The sequence below is a fragment of the Engystomops pustulosus genome, chromosome 9 (genome assembly GCF_040894005.1).
Source record: "Engystomops pustulosus chromosome 9, aEngPut4.maternal, whole genome shotgun sequence".
In the NCBI taxonomy this organism is placed as follows: domain Eukaryota; kingdom Metazoa; phylum Chordata; class Amphibia; order Anura; family Leptodactylidae; genus Engystomops; species Engystomops pustulosus.
In genome coordinates, this window is record NC_092419.1 from 7,955,397 (window position 1) to 7,974,461 (window position 19,065).

Consider the following 19,065-nt stretch of genomic DNA (forward strand, 5'->3'; position numbering starts at 1 on the left):
CCATCCATAATTACTTAGACAAATGATAGATGAGGAGAAGCTGTTTGTCAGGCTTCTGGAGTAGTGAACCCCCTGGACCATCACGGACAATGACACAAGCCGACACCTGGGACCAAAATCTAAGTGACACCCGGATTTCACCAGAGCCCACCGCAAAGCGGGTTAGACTTGCTGCGGCGTGGTACCACCAGGTCGTTCCACAGGTTGCGACATGTCTGCGGTGGCAGCCAAGGTTTAGGTATAAAGTCATCAGGCAATCTCATGGTCGGGGACAGGCAAAGGTGGAAAAGGTTCGGGGTCAGAGACAGAGCAGGTGGTCAGGGCCAGCAGCGGAGGAGCGAAATCAGGAACAGATCCGGGGTCACAACGGGAGGTCAATACACAGAAACAGGTTACAGGTAACAGCTTTCTCTGAGGCATATAGCGCAAAGATACATCAGGGAACGCTGGGAGACGGCGGCTTTTATCCATTTCCTGAAAAGGGCCAGCACCAATCAGCGGTGTGCTGGCCCTTTGAATCTTCTGAAGCCAGCGCACGTGCGCCCTAGGAGGCGGTGACGGACACCCATGGCCATCGGATGGGAATCAGAAACGGGTAAGACAGAGCGGAGGGGCGCTGGGGCACGCCAAGGATCACGGGTGAACCCACGACCCTAGACGTGGTTCGCGGGAGCACCCGTGACACTGTTATTCTTTCTTTTGACTTATATTCTTTCTTACATTTACTGGATATTGTTATCAAGGCTTCATCATCAGGTAAGATCTTAGGTATGTAAGGAGTTAATTTTTTAGCCTCTTCTCCTTTTCAGTCAGGAAAAGAAATTGGCATAGAGAAGCGTTTTCCTTAAAAAGTAGATTGTAGATTGCAAAGTTTACTATTATCAACTGCAGGTTTAACTTCTGGAAAAAAAAAAACAATAAATAACTTCAAAAGTTAAGTCCCACAATACAACTAATTCTGCTAATGGAATACTCTGAGATTCTTTTAAATTATCTATTAGTAATGGCTGAATTTTTGACAATGGCAAAAGTAACCCTTGCCAGGGCGATTCCATTGGTCTATAACAATACTTTTTGGCTACAAGGTAGATGCAGGAGGAATCTCTAGTGAGCTTACACTTTCACACGCATATGGCTGTAGTAGATAACATGCGAGCATTTACATGCTAAGTAGATCCACTTTGGGGTTGTTCACGATCTTTGGCTGTTTGGCTGAGAATGCGTTGAACTCCTTAGTGCTTTTCAATCTACAGTCTGAACTGTGCTCTACTGCTGGACAGCTGGAAAGCTGCAACCTCTCCACTGCAATTAGCCCCACAGCTCCATGAACTAAAGCTCATACTGTAATGTCAAGCTAAATTTCTGTCGGACTCTGCATAATAAATGTGGTGCACTGTCCGACTGAGTACCGGAATGCAAACTGGCGGAGGGGCTTCATCAAATGTGGCCCAGTGCTTGTTCTGTAACATGAGGTCAACTTGGGACAAGCAGTCGCTCTACTGGGTTGTCGCTGGATCACCTGTGTTTACTGCGTTCATGTACTTAGCATTAATGTTGTTTGTCTTTTGTCTCATGTCTGTGGAGAGAGCAGACATAACATAGTCACATGATTATGTGAAAAGCTTCTCTGTGATGAAAAGTAATTACTCGTATAAATGTGCAATAAAATACAGAATATATAAAGCAACAACCGTAACCAAACCGCGGACAGTTTCTTGGTATTGCATGAGCTCCGTACAACAGGCCAGAACTACATTGTATCCATGAGACATACAGGTTACATGTGCAAAAATTGTGCATAGAATTAAGAATACATTATCCAATCACAAAGTAACACAATACATCATTAACCCCTTAACAACCTGGCCCTTTTTTTGTTTTTTCATTTCCATTTTTCACTCCGCACCTTCAACTTTTTTTATTTTTACACGTAAAGAGCTCTGCAATGGCTTGTTTTCTGTATAATAGATTGCACTTCAAAATGGTGGTATTAAATAATCCATGCCGTGTACTGGGAAGCGGGAAAAAAATTCCAAATGCAGTGAAATTGGTGAAAAACGCATTTGCGTCGTTTTCTTGTGGGCTTGGATTTTACGGATTTCACTGTGCACCACAAGTGACAGGTCTACTGTATTCCTTGGGTCGGTACGATTATGGGGATACCAAATTTCTATAGGTTTTATAATGTTTTATAATGAAAACTTCCTGTACAAAATCAAAATAATTTGTCTTGGCAATGAAGAGTTAAACTAAGCTCTGGTAGACTCATGACCCAGTTGCCTCCTCCCAGTCATTTACATGTAATATATAATTTTTTTTCCATTTGGAGAAGAGCTATTCACGTGTCGTCTCTGTGCCGGGAGCAGACATGGATATTACATGGATGGGGATCCTGATCCTCTTATTCCTCTTCATCTACTCAACGTGGGACAACTTTTACCGAAACCGTAACCTTCCCCCTGGTCCTACTCCGCTGCCTCTCATAGGATCAATCCTACATATAAAAAAAGGAAGGCTGGTGAAGTCTTTCATAAAGGTCACTCACCTCCATTTCTTGTTCAATTAGAAGATAAAATGTGAATGTGGGTTTTATTTTTATAGTTTGAGGAATCAAGTGGATCACCTGTTTTGTTAGGCTTTCGGATCAGTATGGGGCAGTATATATTCTATGCTTCAGTTCATGGACAATGTGTGATCTTGGTGGATGTTGAGATGTGAAGGAGGCACTTAAAGGTTATAAATAAATTTATAAAAATGAAAAATGAATTTAATTTCTAGTTTCAACAAGGTTTTATTGTTTGAAAAACATAGGAAAATGCCGTACAATAGGTCATGGCGCAAGATGCACCCCTCGCAGGGGGATTAGTAATTAAAACAGAATTTTTTTGACACATTGCCAGCTTCTGTATCATCAACAATAAAACATAGGGGAACTGGACACAGGGGGAAGGAGAAAAGATCACAAGAACTGTATAGTGTAGAATATGGATAGACCTAGACCATGTGTGGAGAAGTGCTGGAGCCACGTTGATGCATAATGGACCATTAAGAGGGCAGGTATTGAGCTCTCGTGAGAGTGGGAGCCTTGTGAAGTGATCCAGAGGCTCCAGATCCCTTCAAACAGAGGGAAGGTGTCTGTCCTAATCGCCTCAATTCTCTCAAACAGCATTAGTCGGTTGATTCTATTCTTAACCGTGGTCCAGAGACTTCCATTTAGCTGCTATGTGAATTCTAGTCGCTAAAGATATACATTGGACTAAGCGATGGGCTCTGTTTTTAACCTTTGCGGGTTTATCTCCTGGTAGAAGTACTTCTGGGGTTACAGGTGTTGTGTTACCTAACAGAGAGTGGATAAGGGTTTTCACGCGCTTCCAAAGGGAGTCAACTATGGGGCAGTGCCACTATATATGGGCCATATCGCCCAGGGCATTGCAGCCTCGGAAGCAACTGTTGGGCAGGTGGGGTACAGGTACATATTGGCAAGACTTGCGGGAATATAGTACATTCCATGGAGTATCCTAAGAGAGGTCTCTGTTAGCGAAACTTGCCAGCTGCCTTTCGTTAGAGTGCTACAGCAGTGTCTCCACCATGGCAGGGAGAACTGGAAACCAGACTCCTACTGTTCCATAAAGCATGTCCGGTGGGGGCGCATTGAAAATGTAGAGAGATCGTTCCTCTGCCGAATGGGTCATTTATACAGATATTTTCAAATGCTGTACAGGAGTTTGAGGACTTTGTGACCTTATAGTCTCCTTGTGCCTGAGTGTAACTTTTCCAAAAAAAAAACCTAGGCCTTAACCCATAATACACTCATCATAACTACCATGTCTTTTACTCAAAATGTATAAAAACATACAAAAGGTTTTTTATCTGTTCTAAAGTCTGTCATGGGGGTGTACCGGTACAAAACTTGTGTCTTTGTTCTTGGAGCTACCCAAGGACTACAGTAGATTATTCATAAGGGATCTGGTAGGTTGGTCTGACCCAACAGAGTATGAAAGAATTCTCTGATGGATACAGGTTCCAAGGCAGGGATGAGCTCGATGGAAAGATTACCCAATTTGAAGCTACTATGGGTCTATTTTTAGCTGTTTTCATCTTGTAGACCCAAAGAACTTCAGTCTGAAACTTGAGATCTGGATTGTATGTTAAAGCCATAAATAAAACACTGTAAACTGACTTTGAACATAACTTTAGCGCCTTTGCTGGCAGCATTTAAAGACTGACTCTCGGGATTGGTGTCAGCACAATTGCCGGTGTTTCTGGAGGGGCTGAACATTCGGGTCCAGTTGCCAACTCGAACCTGAACAGAACTTGAACGAGTCCACTCATCCCTACTTGTACCCTGTGTTTCAGCTTTGGGATCAGTATGGGTCAGTATATACCTTATACTTTGGCTCACGACTAGTGATCGTTCTCTGTGGATATGAGACTGTAAAGGAAGCTCTTGTTGATCGTGGGGAAGAATTTGGTGGCAGAGGCCCGCTACCTGTGATGGATAAATTTGCGCAGGGCTATGGTAAGGGAATGACTTATTTATTGTGCATAGTAAGGTATGTTAAGGTAAGTTACTATATATAGAAGCTCCTGGAAAACTATTATATGACCCCAACCCCCACTGCTATAATTTTACTGCGCTTTAAAAACCTCCATCTAAACTGTCCACAAAGTGGAACGAACTAGCAAGTCAATGGTAGCATGATTCCTACATCAGTCATTTATATGTGAGAGCCTAGGCCCGCTAGAGGATGCTCCTGCATCTATCCAGTAACCAAATAGTATTGCCATAGACCATGGCAATAGACCGTGACTTTTGCCTTTGTCATTAATTCAGCCATTGTTAGATACTTTAATATATCCTTGGAATATTCCATTAGCAAGTTTTTTTTTATAACTGTGAGCTTGCCATTAAACCATCCTGAACCATTAAAGTGTGACTTAAATTTTGAAGCTACTTTTTGTTGATATTTTTCTTCAGAACATAAACTTCCATTTGGCAATAGTAAACTTTGCAATATACTTTATTAAGGAAAAAGCTTCTCTATGCCAATTTTTCGTTTACTTGACTTTTCCTGATTGAAAAGGAGAGGAGGCTAAAAATGAACTCCTTACATACCCATAGTATATCTTGCTTAATAACGCAGCTCTGTCAGTTGATGCTTTTGATATCTGCCCTGTGTGTTTAGCCAGCTGATACAATGTTTAGGTTTCCCATCATCCTCAGCTGTGAATGTGAAATTCATCTTGTAGGAATTGGTCACGCTAATGGTGAAAGGTGGAAAATCATGCGAAGCTTTACAATGAAGACACTAAAGAGTTTTGGATTGGCAAAAAAAAGCCATGAGTGGAAGATACAAAAGGAAGCTCAGTGTATTGTGGATGAATTTAGAAAGTTTGATGGTAAGGCAACAAAAAGACTACGAAAAATAACAAAAAATACACTGCATTAGTCCATACACTTTATGGGACTGCACTACTACTTGTTAGTAGTACTAAGACAGAATGTGTGTCACAGTCTCAGGGGAATGAGTCAGTGCACTCCCTGGATCACCGCGGGGGATAACAACCTTAGCCGCAACCCGTGAACGGAGTCTTAGTGAACTCCTGGTCTTCGCCAGGGACTGCCGCAAAGCAGGATGGTCTTGCTGCGGCGGGGAGTCACCAGGTCGCTCCGCGGGGGGTGCGACTAGGCCCGCGGCAGCCAAGGTAGGGACATGGGGACCACGGGAAGGCAGGACCACGGGTGGCAGGCATGACCACGGGTGGCAGGCAGGACCACGGATGGCAGGAAGGACCACGGATGGCTGGCTGGACCACAGATGGCTGGGCTGGCAGGACCACGGATGGCTGGCAGGATCTCGGAAGGCTGGCAGAACCTCCACAGGACACCAGGACCGCCACAGGACACCAGGACCACCACAGGACACCACGGAACAAGGGAACACCACGAAACACAGGAACACGGGAACACCACGGAACACGGGAACTCAGAGATGTCTGGAGACGCTCAGGAAGGCTTTCTCCTCAGAAGAATAAGCTGAAGATCCGGCAGGGGATTCTGGGAGTCACCAGGCTACATAGCAGAGCCAGGATACCAGCACCAATAAGGAGGACGCTGGCCCTAGCAGCGGGGAAGCGCGCAAGCTCGTCAGACAGCAGGGCACGCCAGACTGGCCGGAGCCAGGAGCCATGACGTGTAAGTATCGAGCTGGAGGAGCGGGGCAGAGGCAAGTACAAAGTGGAGCACGGGTGCACCCGCGATCCGCAGCATGGATCGCGGGGACAACCGTGCCGAGACAGCAGACCGGGGCCGGGCAGCGCACGGTTGCACATATAATCTATCACAATGTCATGGGTGACCCCACGATCCATGTTTCGGATCGCGGAGTCACCCATGACATTGTGATAGATTATATGTGTAACTCATCTTACATGGGCTAAGTGAGACCAGAACAGGACCACAAAAAGATATTGCAATGTGCTGGAGTCCAAGCCTTGATCATTATCCTATATAAAAAACCCTAACCCTATATTACTACAGAGATACAGAGATGATAAAACATGGCAGACGATAGTCACTAAGAACCAGTTGCACATATTTTCCCTAATGAAATAATGTGAATTGAGTCAATATCCAATTCTGACCCAGGACACCCCTTCGATCCATCCAAGCAGCTCTTGGAAGCCGTTTCTAATGTTCTTTGTGCCGTGATATTTGGAAATCGATTTGATTACACGGATGGGCGGTTTAGCAAGCTGATTGACATTGTGGAGGAAACTTTCCAACTTGCAAGTTCTTCCTGGGGAAAGGTAATTTTAGCATTGTTATCTGCAGATGAAATCCAGTTGAGCCTCCACACACAGTGGGGGTCATTTACTAAGGGCCTGAATCGCGTTTTTACGTCGGGTTACACAAATTTTACCGTTTTGCGCTGATTTGCCCTGAATTGCGCACGCGATCGGATTTTGGCGCATCGGCGCCGGCATGCACGCAACGGAAATGGGTGGGCGCGGCCGTGAGAAAACCTGTCGGATTCGGAGAAACCGCTGTATTTTTAAAAAAAATGTGTCGCTTGACACGCACTTACCTGCATCAGGCCTGGCTTGGTGAACTTCAGTGAACCCCGACGGAATTCAGCGCAGCAGCGACACCTAGTGGACATCGGGCGCACTACCTTAGTGAATTGCTGGAAGACACGAATCAGCGTCGGAGAACGCTCCGCTGGGTCGCGAATGGACTGGGTAAGTAAATCTGCCCCACTGTATTCTCAGGATTTATACCTTATAGCATGATGAAGGATGGCAGATACAAGATCAGAATAGGAGAAACAAATTCTGCTTGTGTTGGATTACGATGGACATCTAAGTAAATATACAGTCAAGGCGATTATTTTTTTTTTGGGACAAGTGAACCCCTTTAATTAGGTAAATTGTTCCTTATTTGCTACATACCAAAACGTTCTTACTGAACGTATCCGCTTTTTCACATCTCTACAGCTGCACATCATTCTTCCTTCATCAATTGACTACCTTCCTGGACCTCATCATAGGATTATCCAACTTTCTGAGGAATTGGCAGAATTTGTACACGAGAGGGTGAAGGCCAGTCAGAAGTCCCTGGATCTCAGCTCACCCCGACATTTCATTGACAGCTTCCTCATCAAAATGGAAGAGGTATTTATCCAAATTACCAAAAGTACCACCATAGAAAGAAATGTTCTGGCCATAGTGTCCTGGAAATTCCCCCCAAAATCCCATTTTATTCACATTGGTTGTCACTTGACTAACTGCTATATGATGCATCTGTATATATGTATAATTGTGGAGATCAACCATATACAGGCAGTCCCCAGGTTACGTACAAGATAGGTTCCATAGGTTTGTTCTTAAGTTGAATTTGTATGTAAGTCGAAACTGTATATTTTATAACTGTAGATCCAGACAAATGTAATTTTTTTTGCCCCAGTGAAAATTGGAGTTTCAAAATTTTTTGCTGTAATGGGACCAAGGATTATGAATAAAGCTTCATTACAGACACCTTACAGCTGATCATTGCAGCCCGGGACTATAGTAACATCCAGAGAGGTCACCAGAGGTCACAGGGGTCCGTCTGTAACTAGGGGTCGTCTGTAAGTCGGGTGTCCTTAAGTAGGGGACCGCCTGTACTGTTGATATTATATATGTTATATATATATGTTTTATCATCCAACAGTTTTCACATTCCACATTAATTCCTCACAGGAGAAAAAGGATCCCAATACTGAATTTATTTTACGAAATCTCCTGGTAATAGCCCACAACCTGTTTCTGGCAGGTACAGGGACAACGAGCACCACACTGAGATATGGACTGCTTGTCTTACTGAAGTATCATGAAGTACAAGGTTAGTGATCAGTGGAGAAGAAACACCCAGCCGACCCCTCTATGATTTGCTGGTAGGCCTCCACAATATGATGGGAACTGGGAGAACACAGTAGTATTTTGGCTACCTGGATGCATAGCAGGGGCAGCTCTTGTAGACGTGAGTGAGAGTTTTACCATCCAAGGCACTAAGGGTACATTTCCCCATAAATGCATAATCCCACACAATTACCTGGGGCCTGGAGTTCATGGGGACCCAAACAGTTCACCATACCAAGTTTTCATAGCAACCATGCATTTGCATAATGTAATCTAGAGAAGTTATTGCCTCTTTCCAAAGAGTCGTGTCACACTGGCCCAACAGAGCACCAGACAATCCCTGTTGGGCTAAGGCTCTAATCCTAATACTTTACCCCTGAAATACATCAGAACACAACTTTATCTGGAGGATAGCCCAGTTGGGCATTCAGGATGATTTTCTATGGTAGTCTCAAAGAACCCCCTGTCCTACACAGTTTATAACAGTGATGGCGAACCTTTCAGAGGCTGAGTGCCCAAACTGCAACCCAAAACCCCTCTTATTTATAGCGAGGTGCCAACCAAAAGTTAAAGCAGTAACTTATTGCTCCCTTTTCAACAACTCTCAATCATATTGGCCTCCTGAGGACAGTAACACAGTAGAAAGATGGAAAATTTCCATCATTTCAGCTTCTTTCCAGTTCCCCTCTGTACACAGAGAATCGGCCAGCAGGAGGTCCTCCAAAAATAATTCGACCCTGTCTAATTCTCCCTCTTCCCAAGTAGCGAAGTCAGTATCAAAATATGACTGACAGCAGCATCTTTTAAGTTGCTTGGAACTGCAGGAAGATTCTTTGAGTCCTGTCTGGTGTGCTGGGGCGATGGCCCGGGTGCCCACAGAAAGGGCTCTGAGTGCCGCCTCTGGCATCCGTGCCATAGGTTCGCCACCACTGGTCTATAAGCTTCCTGTTATGTTCTTTCAACAATAAGCCGATGAGCCAATCGATCTAAAAGCCACCGTCCTAGTTCATTTTGATCAATTATGCAGGGTCACACCATCCATGTGAACAATGCACCTCCGGTGGCACTCCTCAGGCAGTGCATTGCATGGAGTGATGTCGGCAGAGCCGGTTCAGAGGTCTACCTAACAGTAAGGGAACTTCCAGAGACAGAGAAAGGGGAGGATCTGCTGTTGTTTCTATGCATCTTACATTATGTCCGGGGCCTTCTGGGCTTAAAGAAAATTTGCCATTTGATTTCATGCATTATGAACCAAACATACCTTAAGAATTCTGTAGCTACAATGATGCAGAATCATAATGGGGCAGATTTATCAAGTGTCTGGAAGTCAGAATATTTCCAGTTGCCCATGAAAACCAATCACAGCTCAGCTTTCATTTTACCAGTGCTCATGAATATTTTAAAGGGGAGCTTTGATTGGTTGCCATGGGCAACTCAAAATATTCTGACTTTCAGACACTTGATAAATCTGCCCATTGTGTTTAATCCCTGTGCTGAGTGATTGCGCTAAAACAAATACAAAAACAAATGAAACAAATTTTTGCTAATAAAATTCAGGACATTGGAAAAGCTGGATCCACATTACTCACATTACACACAAGCTTACACACAAGCCAAGACAGGACTAATCAACCTGAGCTGGATCACTCATACGCTGTAACTGGGGGAGGGTGCAGCGATTGATTACTTCTGCCTGGCAGGGAGAACAGTGATTACATCATTCTCTGGCGTAGTGCATAACTAATGTGAAAGGTATTTTTGCACCCGTTGCAGGTAAAAAAATATACCTCCAATCCACTAAGCTTGGAAACTGTTTTGTAAGTCATTTTGCTTGGTATCAAAATGATTTCTTAGGTCTAACAAAAAAACCTTGGTGTTGGGCCAGGTTTAAAGTTTAAAAAATGAAAAGGAAACCACCCGACCTCCGTTTCCCGTTTTTCCTGTATAGGTCACTATTGGTGACATCTTCCCACTAGGCCATGATACATTACTTATAAACTGTGGATTGTATGGACTGTAATGATGTATCTGTTCTTCATTTACAGCTAAAATCCATGAGGAGATTGATCAAGTGATTGGACGCGATCGGGTCCCGTGTTTTGATGACCGGGAACAAATGCCTTACACACAGGCAGTAATACATGAAATCCAGAGATTTTGTGACGTTTCACCTTTGAATGCTTCACATATGGTAACAAAAGACGTCAGTTTCAGGGGATTTCACATCCCAAAGGTAGGTAGTGAATGGGGGGTCTCAGTTACAAAGAGGCAACAATAAGGCGCATTGACTAGACTTGGGTACAACGAAATAGTAAAAACGTTTCAAATATAATTTTTAAAACTCTAATGGTTTATATATTGTATATTACTCTAAGAGGAGGCCATATAAAGTTTCATAGAATTTGTTACACTTTGGGTTATATTCTCAGGGAACAGAAATTTTACCGTTACTCTGCACCGTTCATCGAGACCCCAAACAATTTGCTTCTCCGTGGAAGTTTAATCCGAACCATTTCTTGGATGAGAATGGGAAGTTTCAGAGGAATGATGCCGTGATGGCGTTCTCAGCAGGTAAGTCCTCCCAGGAGCGGAGATATATGTCTAAAGTGAAAGAGGATAGAAGTAGAAAGAATCTAGAAAGTGTTAAAGAAGTATTCGAGACACCGATTAAAAAAATATCAAAGAAAAGAACATAAAAAAGGACAACAAAGGGCAGTGGTCGGGCAACACCATTTGGTGGGGCAACAAAATTTCAAACCTCTCATTGAAAAGTCCCTCGGGAATGTGGGTAACTGGAAGCCACACGACTCTTGTGTATAGACCATCATGGATCGGGCTGGAACAAGGCCAAATCCACACAGCAAAGATGCTGAACCCGACTCTCCTAACCAACCGACACTCCAGGAAGGGGGTCGACTGCTACATAGTAATACACTGCAGCATCTGCACACAGCACTCACAGATAACACAGAGGGGCTCATTTACTTAGCCGGTCCAGTCACGATCCTGCGGCGCGTTGTCCGACATGGATTCGGGTTCTGCCAGGATTCACTAAGATCCTGCACCCGATATCCAATAGGTGTCGCTGCTGCGCTGAGGTCCGCCGGAGTTCACCTGCTTCTTCCTGGTTCCTGTAAGTGCTTGATCTTGCGACACATTTCGTTTTTAAATTCCACGGTTTTTCCGAATCCGTTGTGTTGTCCGACGCCATGCCCCCGGTTTCTGTCATGTGAAAGCCGGCGCGATTGCTCCAAAATCCAATCGTGTGAGCCAAAATCCCGGCGGAATTCGTCACAAAACTGAAAAATTCGGGAAATCCGACGAAAGTGCGGCCACGGAGCCCTTAGTAAATGAGCCCCAGAGACATTTTCCACATAGATAATTTGTTCAGTTTTTTTAAAATCACTTCTAAGATCTTAATATTTGTTTCCAGGTAAAAGGATCTGTGTTGGAGAGAATTTGGCCCGAATGGAACTTTTTATCTTTCTTACCACCATCCTGCAAAGCTTCTCTCTGGTTTCCCAGGTTCAACTCACCGAGGATGATATTGCTCCAAAAATGTCCGGGTTCCTGAATGGCCCAATTGACTTTGAGCTTTCATTTCTGCCTAGATCCAATGGATAGAATAAGGCAATATCTCCAGCAGGAGACAATATAAGATCCTCTAAATTCAAGTATCTAAAAGCTTTAGTGTTGGGTTTACGATGGTCTAACAATCCTCCGTATAATTCACTTTTATTACAACGTTTCTCCTTGTATAGAGAGAAGTAGGTAGTATATAGGTATAGTAGGTAATTCAAACGACTTTTTTAATGAAATCTTGTGATGGAAATTCCTTTTTGCTTAATAGAACGTATCTGGATTCCAGGTCCAACTTAGATTTTTTTTTACATCAGATTCTATTAAAGTTATGTATATACAGTATACAGGCAGTCCCCGGGTTAGGTACAAGATCGGTTCTACAGGTTTGTTCTTAAGCTGAATTTGTATGTAAGTCGGAACTGTATATTTTATATTGTAACGCCAGCCAGAACTTTTTTGGTCTCTGTGACAATTGGATTTTAAAAATGTTGGGTTGTCATAAGAACCAGGATTATCAATAAAGCTTCATTACAGACGCCTGTGATAACTGTTATAGCTGATTATTGTAGCCTAAGGCTAAAGTACAGTAGGTTACCAATTACCAGTGGTCCTTTTGTAACGACGGGTCGTCTATAAGTCGAGTGTTCTTAAGTAGGGGACCGTCTGTATATACTATGGTAACAGAGAGCGCGGGGGAGTAACTACAGTGGGAGAAGCTATAGTAGCCACAATGGGGCCCACAGTGTCCATGTGAACATAACGGGGCTCATTTACTAAGGGTCCGAAAGCCGCACTTTCGTCAGGTTTCCCAAATATTTCCATTTTGCGCCGAATCGCCCCAGGATTTTGGCGCACGTGATGGGATTGTGGCGCATGGGCGCCGACTTTCACGCGACAGAAATCGGGGGGCATGGCCGTCGGACAGCCCGACGGATTCGGACAAACCGCGGAATTTAAAAAAGGATTTGTGTCGCAAGATCAAGCACTCACATGCACCAGGAAGAAGCAGGTGAACTCCGGCCGACCTCAGCAGGGGAAGCGACGGATGCAGGAACTCGGACGCACGATGTAAGTGAATCACGCCGGACCCGAATCCTCGTCAGACAACGCACCGCGGGATCGCGACGGGGGCCAGGTAAGTAAATGTGCCCCAATGTGAACCATTTTCTACATATTAAGCTGCACATTGTACGGTATAATATCTATACAACGTATATGTGATGTATGTGTATGTATCTGTGATCTGCGTATGTGTGTAAGAGTGTATACATGTGTGTGTATGAGTGAAGAAATGTATATTTATAGCTATATAAGTGTCTGTGCATTTATGAGTGTAATGTGTATATTTTTAAATGGAAAGGGGGCCCCATTCAGAGGTCTACTATGGGGCCCTGCCACTCCAATTTACGTCCCTGACAGAGAGCATCCAGAGTATAGAAGTGTTGTCAGAGGGGAATAGATAACTGCATTTCACACAAGACAACCTTTCAACAATGTTAAAGGAAATCTATCATTTGTTTCCATGCATTGTAAACCTAAACCATTTTGAGAATGCTGTAGCTACACTGATGCAGAAACATATCTTGTAATCCCTGATCCGAGTGGTTTTGCTCAAAAACAATTATAAAACTCAGAACCTTGAGAAAGCTGGGTTGCATGCAGGCTGCCTACATAACTACACTACACAGGGCTTCCTGAACTGTCTAGACAGGACTAATCAACCTGAGCTGGATGATTCATACACAGCAGCCGGGGGATGGTACAGTGATTGATTACTTCTGCCTGTCAGGGACAACACAGTGATTACATCGTTCTCTGGAGCAGGTGCATAATTAGGGTAAGAGAAGAAGTGCGGGGGCAGCCACAGGAGTGAAAGAGCCTCATTATCATATTTTTATAATTGTTTTTTACAAAACCACTCAGTTCAGGGATAAGATAAGGACAAGATATGTTTCTGCATCAGTGTAGCTACACCATTCTCAAGGTATGTTTGGTTCATAAGGCATAAAAACAATGGTAGATTTCCTTTCATTCTGTATGGGAAGGCTTCATGGGATCAGCCCTCTCTATAAAATACATTTGTCTTCTGTATTATAAAGCTTATGCCGCTTATGGCTGGACTAACCTGGTTTAACCCCAATGTGGTACCTAAGCAAAAGCAGTACACAGGGGAGGCCATCTTAGTGCTGATCACCTCATCCAATAGAAACATTTATATACATACATATAGGGGCAGATTTACTTACCCGGTCCATTCGCGATCCAGCGGCGCGTTCTCTGCGGTGGATTCGGGTCTTCCGGCGATTCACTAAGGCAGTTCCTCCGACGTCCACCAGGTGTCGCTGCTGCGCTGAAGTCCACCGAGGTCCCCCGGAGTCCACGATCCATTGCTGGGTGCAGGTAAGCGCGTGTTCAGTGTCGGGTTTTCGTTCGGCCACGCCCCCCGATTTCCGTCACGTGCATGCCGGCGCCGATGCGCCACAATCCGATCGCGTGCGCCAAAATCCCGGGGCAATTCAGGAAAAATAGGCGCAAATCGGAAATTTTCGGGTAACACGTCGGGAAAAAACGCGAATCGGGCCCTTAGTAAATGACCCCCATAGTTCTAATATGCAGATAAATAAAGTTATGGATTTCAAAATATGGCATTACCATGAGACTTTGCAAAGACCTTAGTAAATGTGCCCCAATATGTTAATTTGGAAAGTAAATTAAAATATAATTATAAAAATACTCGTTATCTGTTACTCGTCTTCTTACCTAAAATTGGTTCTTTCCTCTACCATTTTTTAGTGTCAGGTATTTTATTGAAAAAGGGAACACAATAAGCCGAAGATCCCATGCAGGGTGTATCATATATCAGCCAAATGATAGCAGTAAGTAGTCGCTGGCCCAGATTTACTAAAGCCCCTGCGCCAGTTTTCTGTAGGACTTTGCAGGTTCTTTCATCTGTAGACTGCTTGCACAGGTATTTAAGACCCGTTTGTGTCGCGGCTGTGCTATATTTCTGCACTGAAGGTTCCGGTGCTCAGTCGGACCATGCGCCACATTTAACAAGTGCACATAGCACACATTGCACATAGTACACAGGACACTGCACATAGTACACAGGACACTGCACATAGTACACAGGACACTGCATATAGTACACACTGCACATAGTACACACTACACAGGTAACTGCACATAGTACATACTGCACATAGTACACACTGCACATAGTACACAGGACACTGCACATAGTACACACTGCACAAATTACACACAGGACACTGCACATAGTACACACTGCACATAGTACACAGGACACTGCACATAGTACACAGGACACTGCACATAGTACACAGGACACTGCACATAGTACACACTGCACATAGTACACAAGACACTGCACATAGTACACAGGACACTGCATATAGTACACACTGCACTTAGTACACACCGCACATAGTACACACCCTGCACATAGTACACACTACACATAGTACACACTACACATAGTACACAGGACACTGCACATAGTACACACTGCACATAGTACACAGGACCTTGCACATAGTACCCACCCTGCACATAGTACACAGGGCACTGCACATAGTACACACTTCACATAGTACACACCGCACATAGTACACACCCTGCACATAGTACACACCGCACATAGTACATAGGACACTGCATATAGTACACACTTCACATAGTACACACCACACATAGTACACACTGCACATAGTATATACTACACATAGTACACATTGCACATAGTACACACCGCACATAGTACACAATACACACTACACTGCACATAGTACATACTACACATAGTACACAGGACACCGCACATTGTACACACTGCACATAGTACACCCCCTGCACATGGTACTCACCGCGCACATAGTACACACCCTGCACATAGTACATACTGCACATAGTACACACTGCACATAGTACACACCCTGCACATAGCACACACCGCACATAGTACACACCCTGCACATAGTACACTCCCTGCACATAGTACACACCGCACATAGTACACACCCAGCACATAGTACACTCCGCACATAGTACACACCGCACATAGTACACACCCTGCACATAGTACACACCCAGCACATAGTACACACCGCACATAGTACACACCCAGCACATAGTACACACCGCACATTGTACACTCCCTGCACATAGTACACACCCAGCACATAGTACACCCTGCATATAGTACACACTTCACATAGTACACACCACACATAGTACACACTGCACATAGTATATACTACACATAGTACACATTGCACATAGTACACACCGCACATAGTACACAATACACACTACACTGCACATAGTACATACTACACATAGTACACAGGACACCGCACATTGTACACACTGCACATAGTACACCCCCTGCACATAGTACTCACCGCGCACATAGTACACACCCTGCACATAGTACACACCGCACATAGTACACACTGCACATAGTACACACCCTGCACATAGTACACTCCCTGTACATAGTACACACCGCACATAGTACACACCCTGCACATAGTACACTCCCTGCACATAGTACACACCGCACATAGTACACACCCAGCACATAGTACACACCGCACATAGTACACACCGCACATAGTACACACCCTGCACATAGTACACACCGCACATAGTACACACCCTGCACATAGTACACACCTAGCACATAGTACACACCGCACATAGTACACTCCCTGCACATAGTACACACCGCACATTGTACACTCCCTGCACATAGTACACACCCAGCACATAGTACACCCTGCACATAGTACACACTGCACATAGTACACACCGCACATTGTACACTCCCTGCACATAGTACACACCGCACATAGTACACACCCTGTACATAGTACACACCGCACATAGCACACACACTGCACATAGTACACACCCTGCACATAGTACACACCGCACATAGTACACACCGCACATAGTACACACGGCACAAAGTACACACTGCACATAGTACACATTGCACATAGTACACATCCTGCACATAGTACACACTGCACATAGTACACACTGCATTGTTTTTAGTAAAAATGTCCTAATGTGTATTGTGCCATTAAAAGACAAACAATGACTAGTAATATATGATAAGGCAGAAAACCATTACTAGCCTCCTCCACAGCTTATATTAAGCTTCAGCACCCCCGCAATCTCCTAATATAGTAAATATTACATAATACGGGACATTTTCTCCGCCTTCTCCGCCAGATTCCTAGAAGGGAAGGCAAGTAAAAAATCCCATCTCCACCAGTTTTTTAGCTTTACCTATGCACATGACAGCTGAGAGCAGGGTGGACATGGAAAGGACAAGGACTTGCCCCCGTTCCACTGTATCTATTATAGTCACTACCGGAAAATGAGACAAAAGACAAACAATGGTAATTTTAACAAGAACACAACAAACAGCGGTGATACAGCTGACAGCTCAGAAGCGTGGCTCCTCGTGCCAAGAAGATCTTGTGTCTGGGTGTAATGTCCATGCCAGCGTCTTCTGTCCGGATGAATTCACTTTCCTTTGTGTTCTTTAATTTTCATTCCAGTGTGAACTCTGATTCGTGTTGGTGGCAGTATTTGGCTTATTGGACCACACGCAGTTCTTCTGCAGCTCTGCAGGAATTGAGGGACAAGTATTTCTGTGTTTCTGTTGCTGCTGGTGGTGATGTAGCTGATGCTGCCAGGAGAAGACATGTCCTGTCTCTGCCTGCTCCAAGCTCCCCTGGTGCAAGAAGGTGCCAGGTTGTGCATCGTGTACTGTGAGGCCCCAATAGGGCACATAGGGTTGAGATATCGGTCAATTACATGTCAGATAGTGCCTCAACAACCATGGGATTAATTTTACCATCCTCCTCTTCACTTGAAAGTGCAGAGACCTCAACCTCATCCTCATTGAAAGTAGCAAAGCTGTTTTCGTCACGGAGCAGTCACTCACGCTGACGGATAACTCTTCAAGCAGGGATTCCATGCCGTCAACCTGTCCCAGTAGGAGAGATTCCTAAGAACTTTTGTTAGAGGATACGTTGTAGAGGGTGGACCATCAGAAAAGATCTATGATGTTGATGCAGCACAAATGCCAACGACTGTGGCTTTCTATAGCCCTGCCCTTATGAAATACTGCTCCTATCACATTGCATGTGTCCCATTGCGCCTGATCACCTCTGTGCGCCATCTTTTGCCTATATCTGGTATTGCAGCTGCATAACACCTGCCTGGGAAGGGATTGTTTACCATGTTGACCAATATGAGAATGTTTGATAATTGTTAATTTCATTTGTAACAAGGTCTCTGGTTGGATATATAAAATGCTCCACCCCCGGGGAAGTTCTTAAACTCTCTGGTGGCTTGAAAGTTCTACATTTAAAAACTGCAAGATCAGTGAAAGGGCGTCCTTACTACAGCACACAAAGCCTGAAAATATAAGACCTGCAGCAGCCCTGATCTACCTGGACCAAGCAAAATAATCTTTTACTTACAGTAGCCTTGAGTAAATCTCCCCAGCACAGGGAGCCGGCCTCTGGGACCAAATTCATCCCTACAATCAATTAGAGCTTCCTTTACAGTCTCATATCCATAAAGAACAACTACTAGAGATGAGTGAGTATACTCCTCCGAGCTTGATGCTCATTCGAGTATTAGCATACTCGAAACGGCTCGTTGCTTAGACGAGTATTTCCCCTGCTTGAGATCGAGCATTTACTTACAAACACAGTGAAGAACAGTGAAGAATACAATGAAAACAGTGAACACAGGATCATTTAAGTGAAGAACACAGTGAAGAACACATTGCAGATGTTTCCTTACATCTGCTAACTTATCCGAAGACACGCCTGCCAGCAGTGTTCTCCACAATAGTATATGAAGAACAATATGTGTGAAGAACACCTTGCAGATGTTTCCATACATCTGCAATGTGTTCTTCACACATATTGTTCTGCACATACTATTGTGAAGAACACCGTTCTGCACGCGTGTATTCGGATAAGTTAGCAGATGTACGGAAACATCTGCAATGTGTTCTTGAATGTTCTTCAA

The 19,065-nt window shown here is 44.2% G+C and overlaps 1 protein-coding gene across 1 annotated transcript; it reads left to right on the forward strand.

Moving 5' to 3' along the window:
- The first annotated feature begins 2,323 nt into the window (after nt 1–2,323).
- On the forward strand, nt 2,324–12,148 carry LOC140077763 (cytochrome P450 2G1-like). Its single transcript, XM_072125207.1, has 9 exons — nt 2,324–2,536; nt 4,357–4,519; nt 5,251–5,400; nt 6,650–6,810; nt 7,498–7,674; nt 8,242–8,383; nt 10,446–10,633; nt 10,830–10,971; nt 11,834–12,148. Exons 1-9 carry the CDS (start codon nt 2,369–2,371, stop codon nt 12,022–12,024), a joined length of 1,482 nt encoding a protein of 493 aa, XP_071981308.1. The 5' UTR covers nt 2,324–2,368; the 3' UTR covers nt 12,025–12,148.
- Nucleotides 12,149–19,065: the final 6,917 nt, after the last annotated feature.

What these genes read in the sequence shown, in the direction of transcription:
- LOC140077763 (XM_072125207.1), top strand. Translation starts at nt 2,369, where the DNA reads ATGGATATTACATGGATGGGGATCCTGATCCTCTTATTCCTCTTCATC. An exon ending in GAAGTATCATGAAGTACAAG is followed by an intron (nt 8,384 to 10,445) that starts GTTAGTGATCAG and finishes CTTCATTTACAG; the next exon opens with CTAAAATCCATGAGGAGATT. An exon ending in CGTGATGGCGTTCTCAGCAG is followed by an intron (nt 10,972 to 11,833) that starts GTAAGTCCTCCC and finishes ATTTGTTTCCAG; the next exon opens with GTAAAAGGATCTGTGTTGGA.